The sequence below is a fragment of the Heloderma suspectum genome, chromosome 7 (genome assembly GCF_057233095.1).
Source record: "Heloderma suspectum isolate Gila_16-S chromosome 7, 16-S_ref, whole genome shotgun sequence".
NCBI classification, from domain to species: domain Eukaryota; kingdom Metazoa; phylum Chordata; class Lepidosauria; order Squamata; family Helodermatidae; genus Heloderma; species Heloderma suspectum.
The window spans coordinates 22849942-22864679 of NC_139464.1; the positions used below are offsets into that span (position 1 = coordinate 22849942).

Genomic DNA, 14738 nt, shown 5'->3' on the forward strand with positions numbered 1-14738 from the left:
ATCTTGAATGCCTCCAGTGTGGGAGAGCCCACTACCTCCCTAGGTAATTGGTTCTATTGTCACATTGCTCTAACAGTCAGGAAGTTTTTCCTGATGTTCAGCCGGAATCTGGCTTCCTGTAACTTGAGCCTGTTATTCCGTATCCTGCATTCTGGTGTAGCAGCCATGTCGGGGGTCAGACTAAGTGGTCTCATGTTCTTGCTGAGCTAGCATAGTTTGGCAGGAACAGCAATGTAGAGACTTCCCCTGTCAGCAAGCCGAATTACACAACACAGTCATGATTTTGCCTCTTTGCTTACTGCAAGACTGTATCCTTGTTCTCAAGATAGAATGTCCTATGGCCCATTTCCTGTACTATAAACAACTGTACCAACTGTAAAACCACAGGAGAGGGAGTGGGAGAAAGGGTCGCTTGTGTGTCATCATCTCTATAAAAGTAATGTGTGGCTATGCCTCGGGGCTTTTGGCTCTTTGGAAAAGATTCCAGCCTTAAGCCCGCGCGTTAAATAAAGAATACTCATTTTTCTTTACTCCGTGGTCTCTCTGACTCTGATTTCTGCTACACTGGGATGATCGAGAAGAGATCCTGGCCTTCCTCTATGTGGCAACCTTTCAAGTACTTGAAGAGTGCTATCATATCTCCCCTCAGTCTTCTCTTCTCAAGGCTAAACATGCCCAATTCTTTCAGTCTCTCCTCATAGGGCTTTGTTTCCAGTACCCTGATCATCTTTGTTGCCCTCCTTTGAACCCTCTCCAGTTTGTTTGCATCCTTCTTAAAGTGTGGTGCCCAGAACTGGACACAGTACTCCACATGAGGCCTAACCACTGCTGAATAGAGGGGAACTAGTACTTCATGGGATTTGGAAGCTCTACTTCTATTAATGCAGCCCAAAAGAGCATTTGCCTTTTTTGCAGCCACATCACATTGTTGGCTCACGTTCAGCTTGTGATAGACAACAATTCTAAGATCCTTCTCGTTTGTAGTATTGTTGAGCCAAGCATCGCCCATCTTGTAATTGTGCATTTGGTTTCTTTTTCCTAGGTGCAGAATTCAGCATTTATCCCTATTAAATGTCATTCTGTTGTTTTCTGTCCAGCGCTCCAGCCTATCAAGATGACTTTGAATTCTGTTTCTGTCTTCCATGATATTAGCTATCCCGCCCAGTTTTGTGTCATCTACAGATTTGATCAGCCTTGCATCTCCTCCTCCAAGTCATTAATAAACATGTTGAAGAGCACTGGGCCCAGGACTGAGCCCTGCAGTACCCCACTGATCACCTCTCCTCAGTTTGAGAAGATCCCATTGATAAGCACTCTTTGAGTCCGATTCTGTAGCCAACTGAGGATCCACCAGATCGTTGTTTCATCTAGCCCACTTTGAGCCAGTTTACTCATCAGGATATCATGGGGTACTTTTTCAAAAGCTTTGCTGAAGTCAAGGTATATTCTGTCCACAGCATTCCCACAGTCCACAAGGGAGGTTACCCGATCAAAAAATGAGATCAGATTTGTCTGGCAGGATTTGGCTTCGAGTAATCACTGCATTGTTGTCAAGGTGTTTCAAGATTGATTGCTTTATAATCTGCTCCAGAATTTTCCCAGGGATTGATGTCTGACTGACTGGTCTGTAGTTCCCAGGTTCCTCCTTTTTACCCTTTTTGAAGATAGGGACAACATTAGCCCTCCAGTCATCTGGCACGTCACCTGTCCTCCATGATTTCTCAAAGAGAATAGACAGTGGTTCTGAGAGTTTTTCTGCCAGTTCCTTCATTACTCTAGGATGCAGTTCATCTGGCCCTGGAGATTTGAACTCATTCAAAGTAATGAGGTGTTCCTTCACCATATGTGCCAATCAATCTCAAGCTGCAATCCTGCCCCTTCAGCCTGTACTTCGCCTTTGCCAGGGGGCTCATAGACCCTCTTTCGGGAGAAGACTGAGCCAAAGTAGGAATTGAGCACTTCTGCCTTTTCCTAATCATCTGTTACCATTTTGCATCCTTATTTAATAGTTGAACCACCATTTCTTTCCTCTGTCTTTTACTGTGCACATACCTGAAGAAAGCCTTTTTGTTGCTTTTAGCATCCCTTGCTAACCTCAGCTCGTTCTCAGCTTTAGCCTTCTTGACGCCATCCCTGCAATTCTGTGCTACCTGCCTGCACTCTTCCTTTGTAGCTTGGCCTTCCTTCCACTTACTATATGTGTCCTTTTTGTTTTCAGGTCATATCTAAGCTTTTTGTGAAGCCCCATTGGCTTCTTCTGTTGTCTCCCACCTTTTCTTCTTGTTGGAATTGTTTGTAATTGTGCCTTGAGAATTTCCTTTTTTAAAAGCTCCCACCCATCTTGGACTCCTTTTCTCGTTACGAGTTGCTTGCCATAGGACCTTACTTATAATTGTTCTGAGTTTATTAAAATTGGCTTTCCTAAAATCCAGGGTATGCTTTTGGCCACACTCATCTTTTGCTTCCTTTAGAATCAAGAACTCAAGTATAACGTGGTCACTTTCCCCCAGAGTTCCTGTAACCCAGTGTTCCTTATCCACTAAGTCATCTCTGTTGGTTAGGATCAAGTCAAGGATAGCCAATCCTCTAGTTCCTTCCTCTACTTTCTGTAGGAGGAAATTATCAGCAGCAGAAGTCAGGAATCTCTTGGAGGAGCCACGTTTTGCAGAATTTGTCTCCCAACAAATATTAGGGAAATTGAAGTCCCCCATTACTACTACATCATTCTTCCTTGAAACATTGGCAATTTGCTTTTCAAACGTTTCATCCTTTAAACACTTCTTTACTGTGAGGGTGAGATCTAGAGTTGTGTGAACAGATTTCCACTCGATGGGACTGTTCCTCCTTTCTTCCCCTTGAGGCTCCCAAAATCTGTTCCAGAGTGTTTCCCCAATGCTCTGGAGCAGATTTTGAGGGGTACAGGGAGCTGCAGGGTGGGAGGAGGAGTTGACCCACTCTCTGTTCCTCTTGACAGAAGCCATTCTGCTGACAAGAAGAGTTAATTGTTTTAAAGGACCTACTGTGGGGCCCTCTGTCCTTTTTTTGGGGGTGGTGGTGACATAATTGGGTTAGTTTGTAGCTCTTGGATTTTGTGTTGGTACAAGCGTTATCTTAATCTGGCCTCATAATATTGGTAGCTTGCTGAGAGCAAGGAGCAATTTCCTCTGCATAAGTACCCAAGCAACATAGTGGCCTGGTTTGCATATAATGCCAACCCATGATATGGGTAGTTCAATTTTGAGTTGTCATGAAGTGTAAACATGGCCGCACCAACAAACCATGGTTTGTTAACCATGAACAACCCAGAAAGAGAACCCATGGTTTGATGTTAGGTTGTGAACTCTGGGTTGTTTAAACCATGGGTTGTCATCATGTGGAAACCCAGAACCATGGATTGTTCATGGGTTGTTTCGCAAGGCAGCAGGCAAGAGCAGTAAAAAAAACCCCAGCCGTTCTACATGCCACTACTATAGTGCTGCAAGGGCATTCAGGATGCAGGGAGGGAGCAGGCAAATGAGGAGGGAAACAAACAACCCAGGGATTAAGAAAACAACCCATAGTATGTTTAATTGTCTGCCAGACAAGCCCTAGGTAGGGCAACAGACCATTGGTTAAATAAGCCAGTGTGGTATAGTGTCTAGAGTGTTGGACCAGGAGTTGGGAGTTCCAGGTTCTAATCCCCACTTGGCCATGAAAGCTCACTGGGTGACTTTGAGCCAGTCAGACTCTCAGCCCAACCTCCCTCACAGGGTTGTTGTGAGGATGAAATGGAAAGTATGCTGCCTTTGGTTCTTTAAAGAGGAAAAAAGGTGGAATAGAAATGTAATTAATTAATAAACAAACAAACAGACAGACAGACAAACCAACCCACCCAACCAGGTGTTAGTGTTACGTGCAAACCAGGCCGCTGCAAATCCTTTCTCTTCTCCGGGGAGCACCTCAAGCGAATTTCATGGCCACACATCCATAGGAGTGAGTGAAAAACAGAGGCAAGTGGACTAGAGGAGTTGGCAGCAACACCCTCAGACATTTTTACTCAAGCAAAAATTTATTTATTTATTTATTAAATTTATTAATCGCCCATCTGGCTGGTCATCCAGCCACTCTGGGCGATGTACAGCATATAAATGGTTTAAAACAATAAAGTTCTACAATAAAAACGTTTTCTAAAATACCCTAACCCACCCCAAATGCCTGCCTGAACAACCACGTTTTTAATGCACGGCGGAAGCTCATTAAAGAGGGGGCATGGTGGAGTTCCCTAGGGAGGGAGTTCCACAGAGTGGGGGCCACCACAGAAAAGGCCCTCTCCCTCGTCCCCACCAGTCTAGCTGTCCTAGCTGATGGGACAGAGGGAAGGCCATCTGAGGCTGATTTAAGCGGCCTGTCTGGTGTTGCTGGAGGCGCTCCTTAAGATAGGCTGGGCCGGAACCATATAGGGTTTTAAAGGTCAAAACCTTTAACACCTTGAATTTGGCCCGGAAAACAACTGGTAACCAGTGCAACTCCTTCAGCACTAGAGTGATGTGATCTTGCCGGCAGCTGCCTTTAATCAGGCGAGCCGCCGTGTTCTGTATCAGCTGCAGCTTCCGAACCGTCTTCAAGGGTAACCCCACGTAGAGCGCATTACAGTAGTCTAAACGAGAGGAGACCAGGGCATGTACTACTGATGGGAGCAGATGGTTGGGAAGGAAGGGGTGTAGCCCCCGTATCAGATGGAGTTGATACAGCGCTGTCCGGCCCACAGCTGACACCTGAGCCTCCATGGATAGCTGGGAGTCCAAAATGACCCCCAAGCTGAGGACCTGGTCTTTCAAGGGTAGCCGTACCCCATTCAACACCAGGTCAACATCTCCCAGCCTCCTCTTGTCTCCCACCAAAAGTACCTCGGTCTTGTCAGGGTTCAGCTTCAGCTTATTCCTCCCCATCCAGCCACTCACCGTCTCCAGACATTTGGACAGAGATTCTACGGCCAACCTTGGTGAAGATTTGAACGAGAGGTAGAGCTGCGTGTCATCCGCATATTGATGACACCGCACCCCAAACCTCCTGATGATAGCCCCCAGCGGCTTCACATAGATATTAAATAGCATCAGGGAGAGGATGGAACCCTGTGGCACCCCACAAGTGACTGGCCACGGGTCTGAAACCTCCTCTCCCAGTGCTACCCTCTGGTACCTGCCGGAGAGGAAGGACCAGAACCACCGCAATACGGTGTCTCCATTGCCCAGTCCCTCCAGGCGGTCCAGGAGGATACCGTGGTCAACTGTATCAAGAGCCGCTGAGAGGTCGAGGAGAACAAGGAAGGAGCATTCACCCCTATCCAAAACTTTTAATCTCCAGCAGAAATAAATAATCTGGGTTCAATTCCATAAGTGATTATATGTTTGTGGGTCGTTTTATTGAAGTTTTGGGTTTTATCTTTGTTGTTGGCAGTTGCCCTGGTTTTATGACAGGAAAAGGCGGGAATATAAATACTTGGTAATATTTAGATAAATATGCACATGAGACTGCTGTAGCACCATCATTCCATTGCTGACTTGAACCATTCTGCTGACTTGATTTTGTCTGTCATGTAGTGTTTCAGGCAGTGTTTGAACCAGATGAATGTTTAATGTATCATAGACATAAAGCAAAGAGAGTTCATTAGATTATGAAGTGGAAATATGACAAGCAGTGTGGCAATTAAAGTCTTCCAGAAGCCATTGCCAAAACATGGAAGCTCAGTGCACCGGTATGTAAAGCTTCTGTAAACAGGACCTTCAGTAGTCTTGAAAGGCAAGTGTAATTGACAACTAAGTCTTAGAAGCAGTAGAGTTTGCTGGGGTCTGCTGCTTTGTACATGGAGTTAACTTCCATCCAGGATAAAGCATTATACTGTTGTGTATAAAGCGCAGCAGGAGAGGTTTTTTCCCATCAGAAGATGGATCAGACAGTTGTCTTTAATGTCATTTGAATAAGAGATGCTACTGAAGTCAGTAAGTGTTTTAGCCCATGACGGAAAATGTTAGTGGTGAAGATAATCCATTTCTCTGAAATGCCAGAGTTCTTCTGCTGTGCCTATTCGGCCACTGCACAATTCTTACCTAAACTCTGTTATACTCTGCTCTTCAGCCAAGGACAGCTTACAAATGGTTCCTAGGAGGTTTCCCACCTAGACAGTATATCAAGCCAGGCCTTCTTAGCTTCAGCAGTCAGGCTGCACCATGTGCCTTTGGACCATTTTGCATTCTATGATCCTGTTGTCTTCTCTGGCAGGACTATGCCGACACAGAACTACTACTTTCACGAGAGAACGTGGACCAGGAAGCTTTGCTCAACTATGCCAGGGAAGCCGCCGACTTCTCAACCAATCAGCAGCTGCCGTCACTGGACTTCGCCATTAACCACTATGGACAGCCGGACGTGGCCATGTTTGACTTCACGTGCATGTATGCCTCGGAGAACGCAGCCATGGTTCGAGAAGTGAATGGCCACCAGTTGCTGGTGGCATTGGTTGGAGACAGTCTGTTAGAGGTTTGTTCTTTAAATGGCTTACTTTTTAACTATTTCTTGTTTTGGGGAGTATACAATACTTCTGCTGCTCCTCTGCTCATTCTGTTGCACCCACAGGACCAACTGGTAGTGCAGGAGGAACTAATGTTCCTTAAAGCAACCGAGGAAATGAGCAGAAATAGCCTTCTCTGTCCTGGAAATGAGTGTTACTGCTTGATTCCAGTTGCTTCAGGATCTGCTAGCTTCCCGTTGCTCTAGCAGTAGGTCGCACTAGCAGCAGATTTGGATACTTCCTTTTATGTCCTATGTTTCTGACCTTTCCTACCACACCAAGGCCTCGGGCCATTTTATATTATCGACAGTGTCATCGATATGCAAGGCACTTTACAACAGAAATATAGGTCCTTCCCCTTAAGGGGCTTACAGTCAAATATGTAGGTGGCTCCATATCCGTTGAAAGGCTTGCCATAGAAGCAGACTAGATTAATGAATCTGAAGGAGAAAATAAATGGTTTGAGAAAAACAGAATCTGAAAATATTGATCTTGAGGGAAAAAAATCAGTGTGTAGAGAACAATTCTTCTGAAAATGGGTGGAGGACCATAGCAAAAGGTAACTCGCAGTCACTGTCTAGTCAACTTTGAATAGGGAAGTCACTTTAACTACTGTCTGTTGATCTATCTCCCCCTCCAACACACACCCACTATACCCACTCACACACACCGCCTCTTCTCCTCCGGAATCCTCATTGGTGAAACAAATGTGTAATTTGTTCTTGGCTGAAGAATGTTAAATTAATTTAGAAATCAATTTTAAGTTAATATATATAAGGAGGTGAACATCCTCAGATTTCATTTTTGCTGTCCAAAAGTTCAGTGAGTAGTATCTTAGTATATTTGAGCTGCTTTCATCATTTCATTTTGAGGGCACAATTGTACTCTTGTGAGTTGCATCTATGTCTGAAGATGGATGGATATGCCACATGGACGTTTCAGTGTGTGCTGGCATTGCTGCCTCTGCAATGCCAGCACAACAAAGCACAACATTCAACAAAGCTGAACATTGTTGTTCTTACACGTGCATGGATATCCAGACATGGCTGTGGCTTGTAACTCGAAAAACGCAATGTGAGGAATAGGTCAGATTAGAAAATGCTGAATGTTTCCTCTTTTTTTTCCCCTATTTGCTCTGCTATGACTGAAAATATGCAGTGCCTTCGTAGAGCTTGCAATTGGGCAGTAAACAATAATTAGCAAGTCTGTAATTGGCTTAAGTGACATAATCTGGTTTTGGGAAACTGCCCCAGCAGCTCAGGGAATAAAGGAATGTTGAAATCTTCCAAGCATCCCATGAGATGCTGGCCTTACAGAGTCTCAGAGGGGGTTTGGATCTTAAAGCAGGCTTGCAATATGTCAGCTTCTCCAGTATTCTCAGGTAGGTTATTATCTCCTTTTTCCTCTCCTTCTCACCATCCCTTCTTTATGGTTACTTACAGCCATTCTGGCCAATGGGAACTGGAATAGCCAGGGGTTTTCTTGCTGCCATGGATTCTTCCTGGATGGTACGAAGCTGGTCACTGGGAACAGGCCCTTTGGAGGTCCTTGCAGAGAGGTAATAAAATTGTGTGTGTGTGTGCTGGGGTGAGGGTGAGGAACAGATGTGAATTGATGCCAGATTGTGAAAGTATATGGGAGTTCTGTCTGGTACCTCCTTCAGGCATCAACCTGAAACTGCCTGGATTTTTTTCATTTTTAAAAAATTATTTTATTAATACGTAGAACAATATACAACATATCATTCTGCAACACGATCAATTTACACATTCAGTTATATTAGTTACTCAACAAAACCTCCCACCATAAGACCACATATAGACATGTAGGAAATAGCTCATAGCACCATATATAAATGTCTAAGAATGAATTAAATATCAGATACATTAATAGATTAAATAATACATGAGATCAAGTTTGACATGTCTTCCAATGCCAATGATTTAAAAAGCAGAAAAACAAGAATATATATTAATTTCTATGCCATGATTATTTTTCCAAAATTTAATAAAAGCTTTCCATTCCTCCTTAAATTTGGGAGTCTTTTGTCTACCATCTCTCAATCTAACTATCTCACTTATTTTCAGTAATTGTGCAATTTGCCAAACTTTAATAAACCATTCTTTACATGGGAATGATTTTGTATTTTTCCAGTTTTTGGCAATAGTAATTTTTGCTGCAGTAACAAAATAAGTATCATTGGCTGATGAATTTTTAGGACAAGTCTGCCTGGATTTTAAGATCTTCAGGGGAGGCCCTTTCTTGGTACGACCACCATCTGAGGCACATGTAGTGGGGACATGAGAGAGGGCCTTTTCAGTGGCTGCTCCCAGGCTCTGGAACTCCCTGCTGAAGGAGGCTAGGTTGGTCCCCTCTCTGTTGGCCTTGCATTGGCAGGCAAAGACATTTTTATTCAGGCAGGACTTTGGCATGTAAGCTGAAGTAGTTTTTAATGGGTTGGTTCTGCTTATTTCTTCTACTGTTGTGTTGTTAATTGTGTTTTATGTTAGAATTAAAATTTTGTTTATAATCTGGATTTTATTGTTAGCTGCCTTGAGCACCATTTTTTTTTGCTGGAAAGGCAGAATATAAATTAAATAACTATTTAACAAATTAAATAAATGGTGTGGTAATCATGTGATGCATATGCATGTATGAACCAGCCTTAATTCTGCACCTGTGTTGTTGCATTGCAGTTCAGTTCCACATCCTTTGCCCCTGTACTCATCTTTGTATGTTTATCTACTAAATGTGTGCAATGTACTAGAGACATTAGTAACTTTATATATATACACAAAAATCAACCTTTAGATTGAGAGATGGTAGACAAAAAATAATTTGGAGCCTTTCCCATCCGATAAAATAATGATCCTATATGAGAGGCTAGGTGGCAAGATGGACTGGCCCAATTACTTTCTCGGTGCAGTCCTATGCATATCCACTCAGAAGTAGTTCCCAATGAATTCAATGAGACTTACTTCCAGGTAAGTGTGCTTAGAGTTGCAGCCTTAGTGAGCTTCCTAACTGAGGAGGTGGATTTCATTTCGTTTCATTCATTGAAATCACTGGGATCAAATCATTCATTGATTTGATCACGCATCCCATCTTGGCACTTTAGCCTAGCCTTCCCCAACCTGGAGCCCCCCAGCTGTGTTGCTCCTAGAATCCCCCAGCCAGCTCTGCTCTAGCCACTGCATATTAGTGGCTGAGTGAATGGCAGAAGAGTATGATAAAATGGTCATGAACAGGGAGTCTTTATCCAAACAACCTGCAGTAAAGTTGGACCTCTTCTTAAAGAGGTACAAACTTTCACATTGTATGGGGGGTAAAAACTAATTAAAGCATGATTGATAAAAAGGAATGAGATGAGGTCCAGACCATCCCAGTTCTTCACACTGTTGCAGAGTGAGATCACGTAAAATGCACAGTTGTGAACCCTCCTACCTTAAAAGGTTTTGTAGCCAAACAGGAATGTAATTAAAACTTGGAACTGTTCTTCTCTGAGTCAGATTTCGCTCCTTGTCCCACTGTGTAACAGCATTATTAACTTCTGGTGCCATGCTCCAGCACAAGCTGCGGTTACGGAAGAAATTTACTTCAGTTTATGAAGAGGCAGAGATGGTGGTTGGTTACCAAAGACCTACTAATAAATTAAGACATAATCTTATTAATCAGTAATTATTTCCTACTCTGACTAACCTTCCCTCATAGACTCCTCTAACACTCTTCACTCACTTCACACCCCCACACCGTCCAACTCCCCCAGCTCACTCTAAATGAATCAGTCTCCTGCCTTTTCCAAGGGCCAAAACTGACATTACTTTAAAGTTGTATCTAGCAGCTATGCCTTTTGTTCATTTTTACTCTTGAATAGGTGCACGGCCCCGGATCTGGATCTTAAAAGCCACCCCATCTCCCAATCTGAATTGTGGGCCCTGTACCTACTCTAGAGTAAAAATGAAAAAAAAAAAGACGTAGCTGCCAGACACAGATTTAAAGTAATTGTTTTGGCCCTAACTGCCTTTTAATGCTGCTGACACTCAACAGCCGGCTCCTCCCACTGTTCCTAAAAGGCTGTGACGTTACACTGCCTCAAAGATTGCTTCTGTGTTTGTAACAACGGCATGACAGCATGCAGCTAGTCAAATACAGTATCTCGTTTTGCATGGCAAGGATACATCCAGCAGGTGCATATATTACAGGCTTTCTCACATGCTGACAGTCAGTCAAACACAGCTTAGACAAATCAGAAATAAGACTATAACCAACAGTGGCTACTTTTTTATTATCTCTGCTATTTAACGGGATGTAAATATTTCAGATTTTAATTGAATGGAAAAAGTGAGTCTTGAGTTGCTAGGCCTAGACAACCAGCTCATGAGGGATTGCTTGAAACCTAAATATAATCAGTTTAAACCTCAGAGTGCCTTGCAATACTTAAGACTCAGAAAGGACACTGCTAATCTTAAATAATTTGTAAATACAGAGTGAACACTTTTAGCTGTTCATATATGCACCAGGCATTTATTCTACAAGGCAATCAAAACATGATAACCATGTGACAATTATGCCATCCACCAAGCAGGATAAAGTAATTCTGCCCAAATATGGCTGGTGCAAAAGGCATTGACTGGGTACTGTTTTACATCATTGAGCCAGCTTCAATGTCTCCCTTTTTCTAGGGAGAGTATCTATAGGTTGTTGCCTCAGACCACCCCTGAGAATGTGAGCAAGAACTTTAGCCAGTACAGCATTGATCCTGTCACTCGGTATCCAAACATCAATGTCAACTTCCTGCGGCCAAACCAGGTAATTGCTTCAATCCGGAGCTCTTCCAGTGCTCTTAATGCAACATGAATCCTGTGTCTCCTTGATGTGACTGTCTTGAACTGTGTTTCTCTCTAGTTGTCTATTTACTGTATCTTGGATCAGTTGTGGGTGCAGTTGCTGGAAGTACAGGCAGGTTGTGGCTTTGAATGGGTGGAAGATGGGAGGGTGACATTGGGGAGTCAGAAATCTGGGCTGGTATGGTACTCTGACCAATGTGTGGAGGGTGGAATTACATAGTACTTTTTAAAAGTATAGTTGAAAAGGAGATGTGTCAGCTTATGTGAGAAAAGCAAACCAAGTAGATCAGAAATATATGGAGTCAACAGAGAAGGATGGGGCTACTAGAGCAGGCAAAAATGAAGTCAAATGGGTAATCATGTAAAGAGGGAGGGGCTAGTTGTACCTATTCATATTAATGTACCAAATGGCTTGAAATGGAAAAGAAAATGCTTGTCATCCGGGGCACATAAATCAGCTTCCCCATCTATTCTCCCAAGTTGTCATAATTTTGCAGTTGGTTTATTATGATTTATTTTAGATATTTATCTAAATATCCTGCTTTTCCAGAGGTTATACGGGTGAACACATAGCCAGTATAAAACACAATCTGTTTACCACATTAAAATAATGTAATACAAACCAGGCAGAACCCACCAAAACCTTGCCACAAAAGAGAAACCTTGCAGCCTCTCATGAATCTTAGCAAGGGTGTTGATTTCTGTACTTCTTTGGGTATATTTTAATAATAGAGGGTATCATTTTTTTTGCCTTCTGTTTTGTACTTGAATGCCTAAATAATGAGGGCAGGCAGATAGCAAAGCTGTGACAATTTGAGAAGGATGTTTAATTCTTGAGTGTGGCATAGATTTTTTTGTTAGGATTTATTCGTTGAAATACTTCCCCTCTCTGCCTCGGTATGTGATAGAGTTTATGGATTGTCGCAGAGATTTACCTGTGATCCTGTAGTTCTCATGGTAAATGGATAAATGCTAGGTCTGTTGATTAAAGTATTTGGGTATAGACTCTAGAGGAGAAAAAAAAGTTGTAAACAGTAGGGCCAAATGGCATAAAATGCCTGGGCCACCGTCTTTCTAAGCAAAGTTCAAATATATGCAAATTAAGCACAGTGACGATTCATAATTGCTGGAATTGACCATAACACAATATTCTTCACTTTTCCAGTGCTGCAGTAGAAATGAGTCTTATGTAGATAATTACACAGTTTGTTCACACCTGTTTCATTAAACAAATATCTTCTTTTTACATTCTTCTTCAAAGCCTGATGTGATATGTCTAACCTTTTTGAACTGCTACAGGTACGACATTTGTATGATACAGGAGACTTGAAAGACATTCACCTGGAAATAGAGAACTTGGTGAACTCCAGAACCCCAAAGTTGTCACGGAATGGTAAGCTCCAGTTCTATCCCATTTGTTGGGTATTGCTTTCTCTCTCCTTCCCGTCTCTTTTCCTTCATTGAGTCTATGCCAGCTGCCACCAATGGTGCGGTTCTCAAATGATGCATTAAATTGTAGAAGTGTATTGCCCAGATATTTTCTTAAGCTGTATAAAGGCCCAAACCTGACCATTGGTGACGTCAAGATTCCTTTAGTCTTTCTTTAACACAGCTTGCATTCTTATATTTTTCAGAGGCATGGAAAACAAAAATCTTTATCTAGAGTTGTGTGTGTATTGGTGGGGATCCAGTAGGGTATGTTGCATTTTTTGAATGCCAGGAAGCCTTTTTTGGTGGTAGGTGGCAGGGTTGCCTCTGAGCATATAGAATGTCAGAGTAGCTCAGATTCTGAGGAAGAGCTGCAACATGTGGGGGAGGAACTTTCCCAGGCTTCAGAAGCACAGCTGCATGGAGAGCCCCCCCCCCCCACATCCCTGGGAGTGATAGTGGACAGGGGGAGGTGAGGGAAGAACAACCTGAACTTTTAGACACCAGACACAGGCACAAGCGGGAAGTTGCATGGGCAGAACTTCGGCGCTCTGCCTGATTGGCTCAACATCAACAGCTGCGCCTGGATGTGTCACGGGAGTGGGGGAGATCTTCCCCTCCCACCCCTTAAGTTAAGAGAGCTTGCTGCCTTTTTTCCCAAACGGAGATGAACTCCCTGAAGGCCGTTTTCTTTTGTAGTCTGTGGTCTCTAGCAATTTGCATCAGTATGCCTTGTTAGGGTAAATGGAATTAAAGCCTTGGAAATGCAGCCTCTGGTCTGAGTGTTGATTTGGCTCTTGGGCTCAGCCAGGCAAAAAGGGAATCCTGACAGCAGGTAACAGTACTGATCATCTAGAATAGCTGTTGTGTGTTCAGGTCAAAGGACCAAAATATCTCAATATTTATTTCAGAGTCGGTGGCTCGCTCTAGCAAACTTCTGGGCTGGTGTCAGAGGCAGACAGATGGATATTCTGGTGTAAATGTAACGGATCTTACAATGTCTTGGAAGAGTGGCTTAGCGCTCTGTGCCATTATCCATCGATATCGCCCTGACCTCATGTAAGTCACTGGATTTAAAACTAGGAAGCACATATTGTCCGATTTGTTGGGGGAGGCGCATAATGTCCAAAGGTCTGATGATAGCATCATTATTTGGGATGGGACAGATCATGTTGTTTCCCAAGGACTAGTGGATGGAGAGAACATAACCCTATCAACAGGGCTGGATGTGCCTGATCTTGTCTGATTTTGGCTGCTAAGCAGGGTCAGCCCTGCTTAGTACTTGGATGGGAGACTGCCTGGGAATCAGGCTTCCTGCATTGAGCAGGGGGTTGGACTTGATGGTCTTGTAGGCCCCTTCCAACCCTATGATTCTATGATTCCATGATCTTTTCTTCCTTCCAGAGACTTTGATTCTCTAGATGAACACAATGTAGAAAAGAATAACCAGCTGGCATTTGACATTGCTGAGAAGGAGTTTGGAATCTCTCCCATCATGACTGGCAAAGATATGGCATCGGTTGGTGAACCAGACAAGCTGTCCATGGTCATGTATCTCAGCCAGTTCTACGAGATGTTCAAGGACTCCCTCCCTTCTAGTGGTAAGGGGCCTACGACATATCTGCTAGAAGCATTGCCCTGAGCCTTGACATCCGTGTTTAGACCATTCCTCTTATCAAATTAATGCAGCAAAAGTGCACAAAATGTATTGAACCAGTGACCTACAAGAAAAGACAGAAGTCTGCCTTGTAAAGCATCTTAGACTGGGATATTTCTAAGCTGGTGGGGTGGGAGGGGACTGACCTGCTGCTATTGCCAAAGTCCCATTAACTTTCCATCAAGTCCTGCCCTTTCAGCTTTGTGATACCTTTGCAGTGTTGTTGAACTATGCAAGACTGTTCTGACTAGACCTGCCT

General features: G+C 43.3%; 1 protein-coding gene across 6 annotated transcripts in view; it reads left to right on the forward strand.

Moving 5' to 3' along the window:
- The window catches only part of MICAL3 (microtubule associated monooxygenase, calponin and LIM domain containing 3), a 243144-nt gene that overhangs the window by 99891 nt on the left and 128515 nt on the right, over positions 1 to 14738 (forward strand). For all 6 annotated transcript variants that reach the window (XM_084809267.1, XM_084809261.1, XM_084809264.1 and 3 more), the window contains exons 8-13: positions 6259 to 6516; positions 7990 to 8105; positions 11230 to 11356; positions 12694 to 12787; positions 13734 to 13881; positions 14227 to 14423. In XM_084809267.1, coding sequence (XP_084665393.1) covers positions 6259 to 6516; positions 7990 to 8105; positions 11230 to 11356; positions 12694 to 12787; positions 13734 to 13881; positions 14227 to 14423 — 940 coding nt within the window. The remainder of the gene's footprint in view (positions 1 to 6258; positions 6517 to 7989; positions 8106 to 11229; positions 11357 to 12693; positions 12788 to 13733; positions 13882 to 14226; positions 14424 to 14738) is intronic.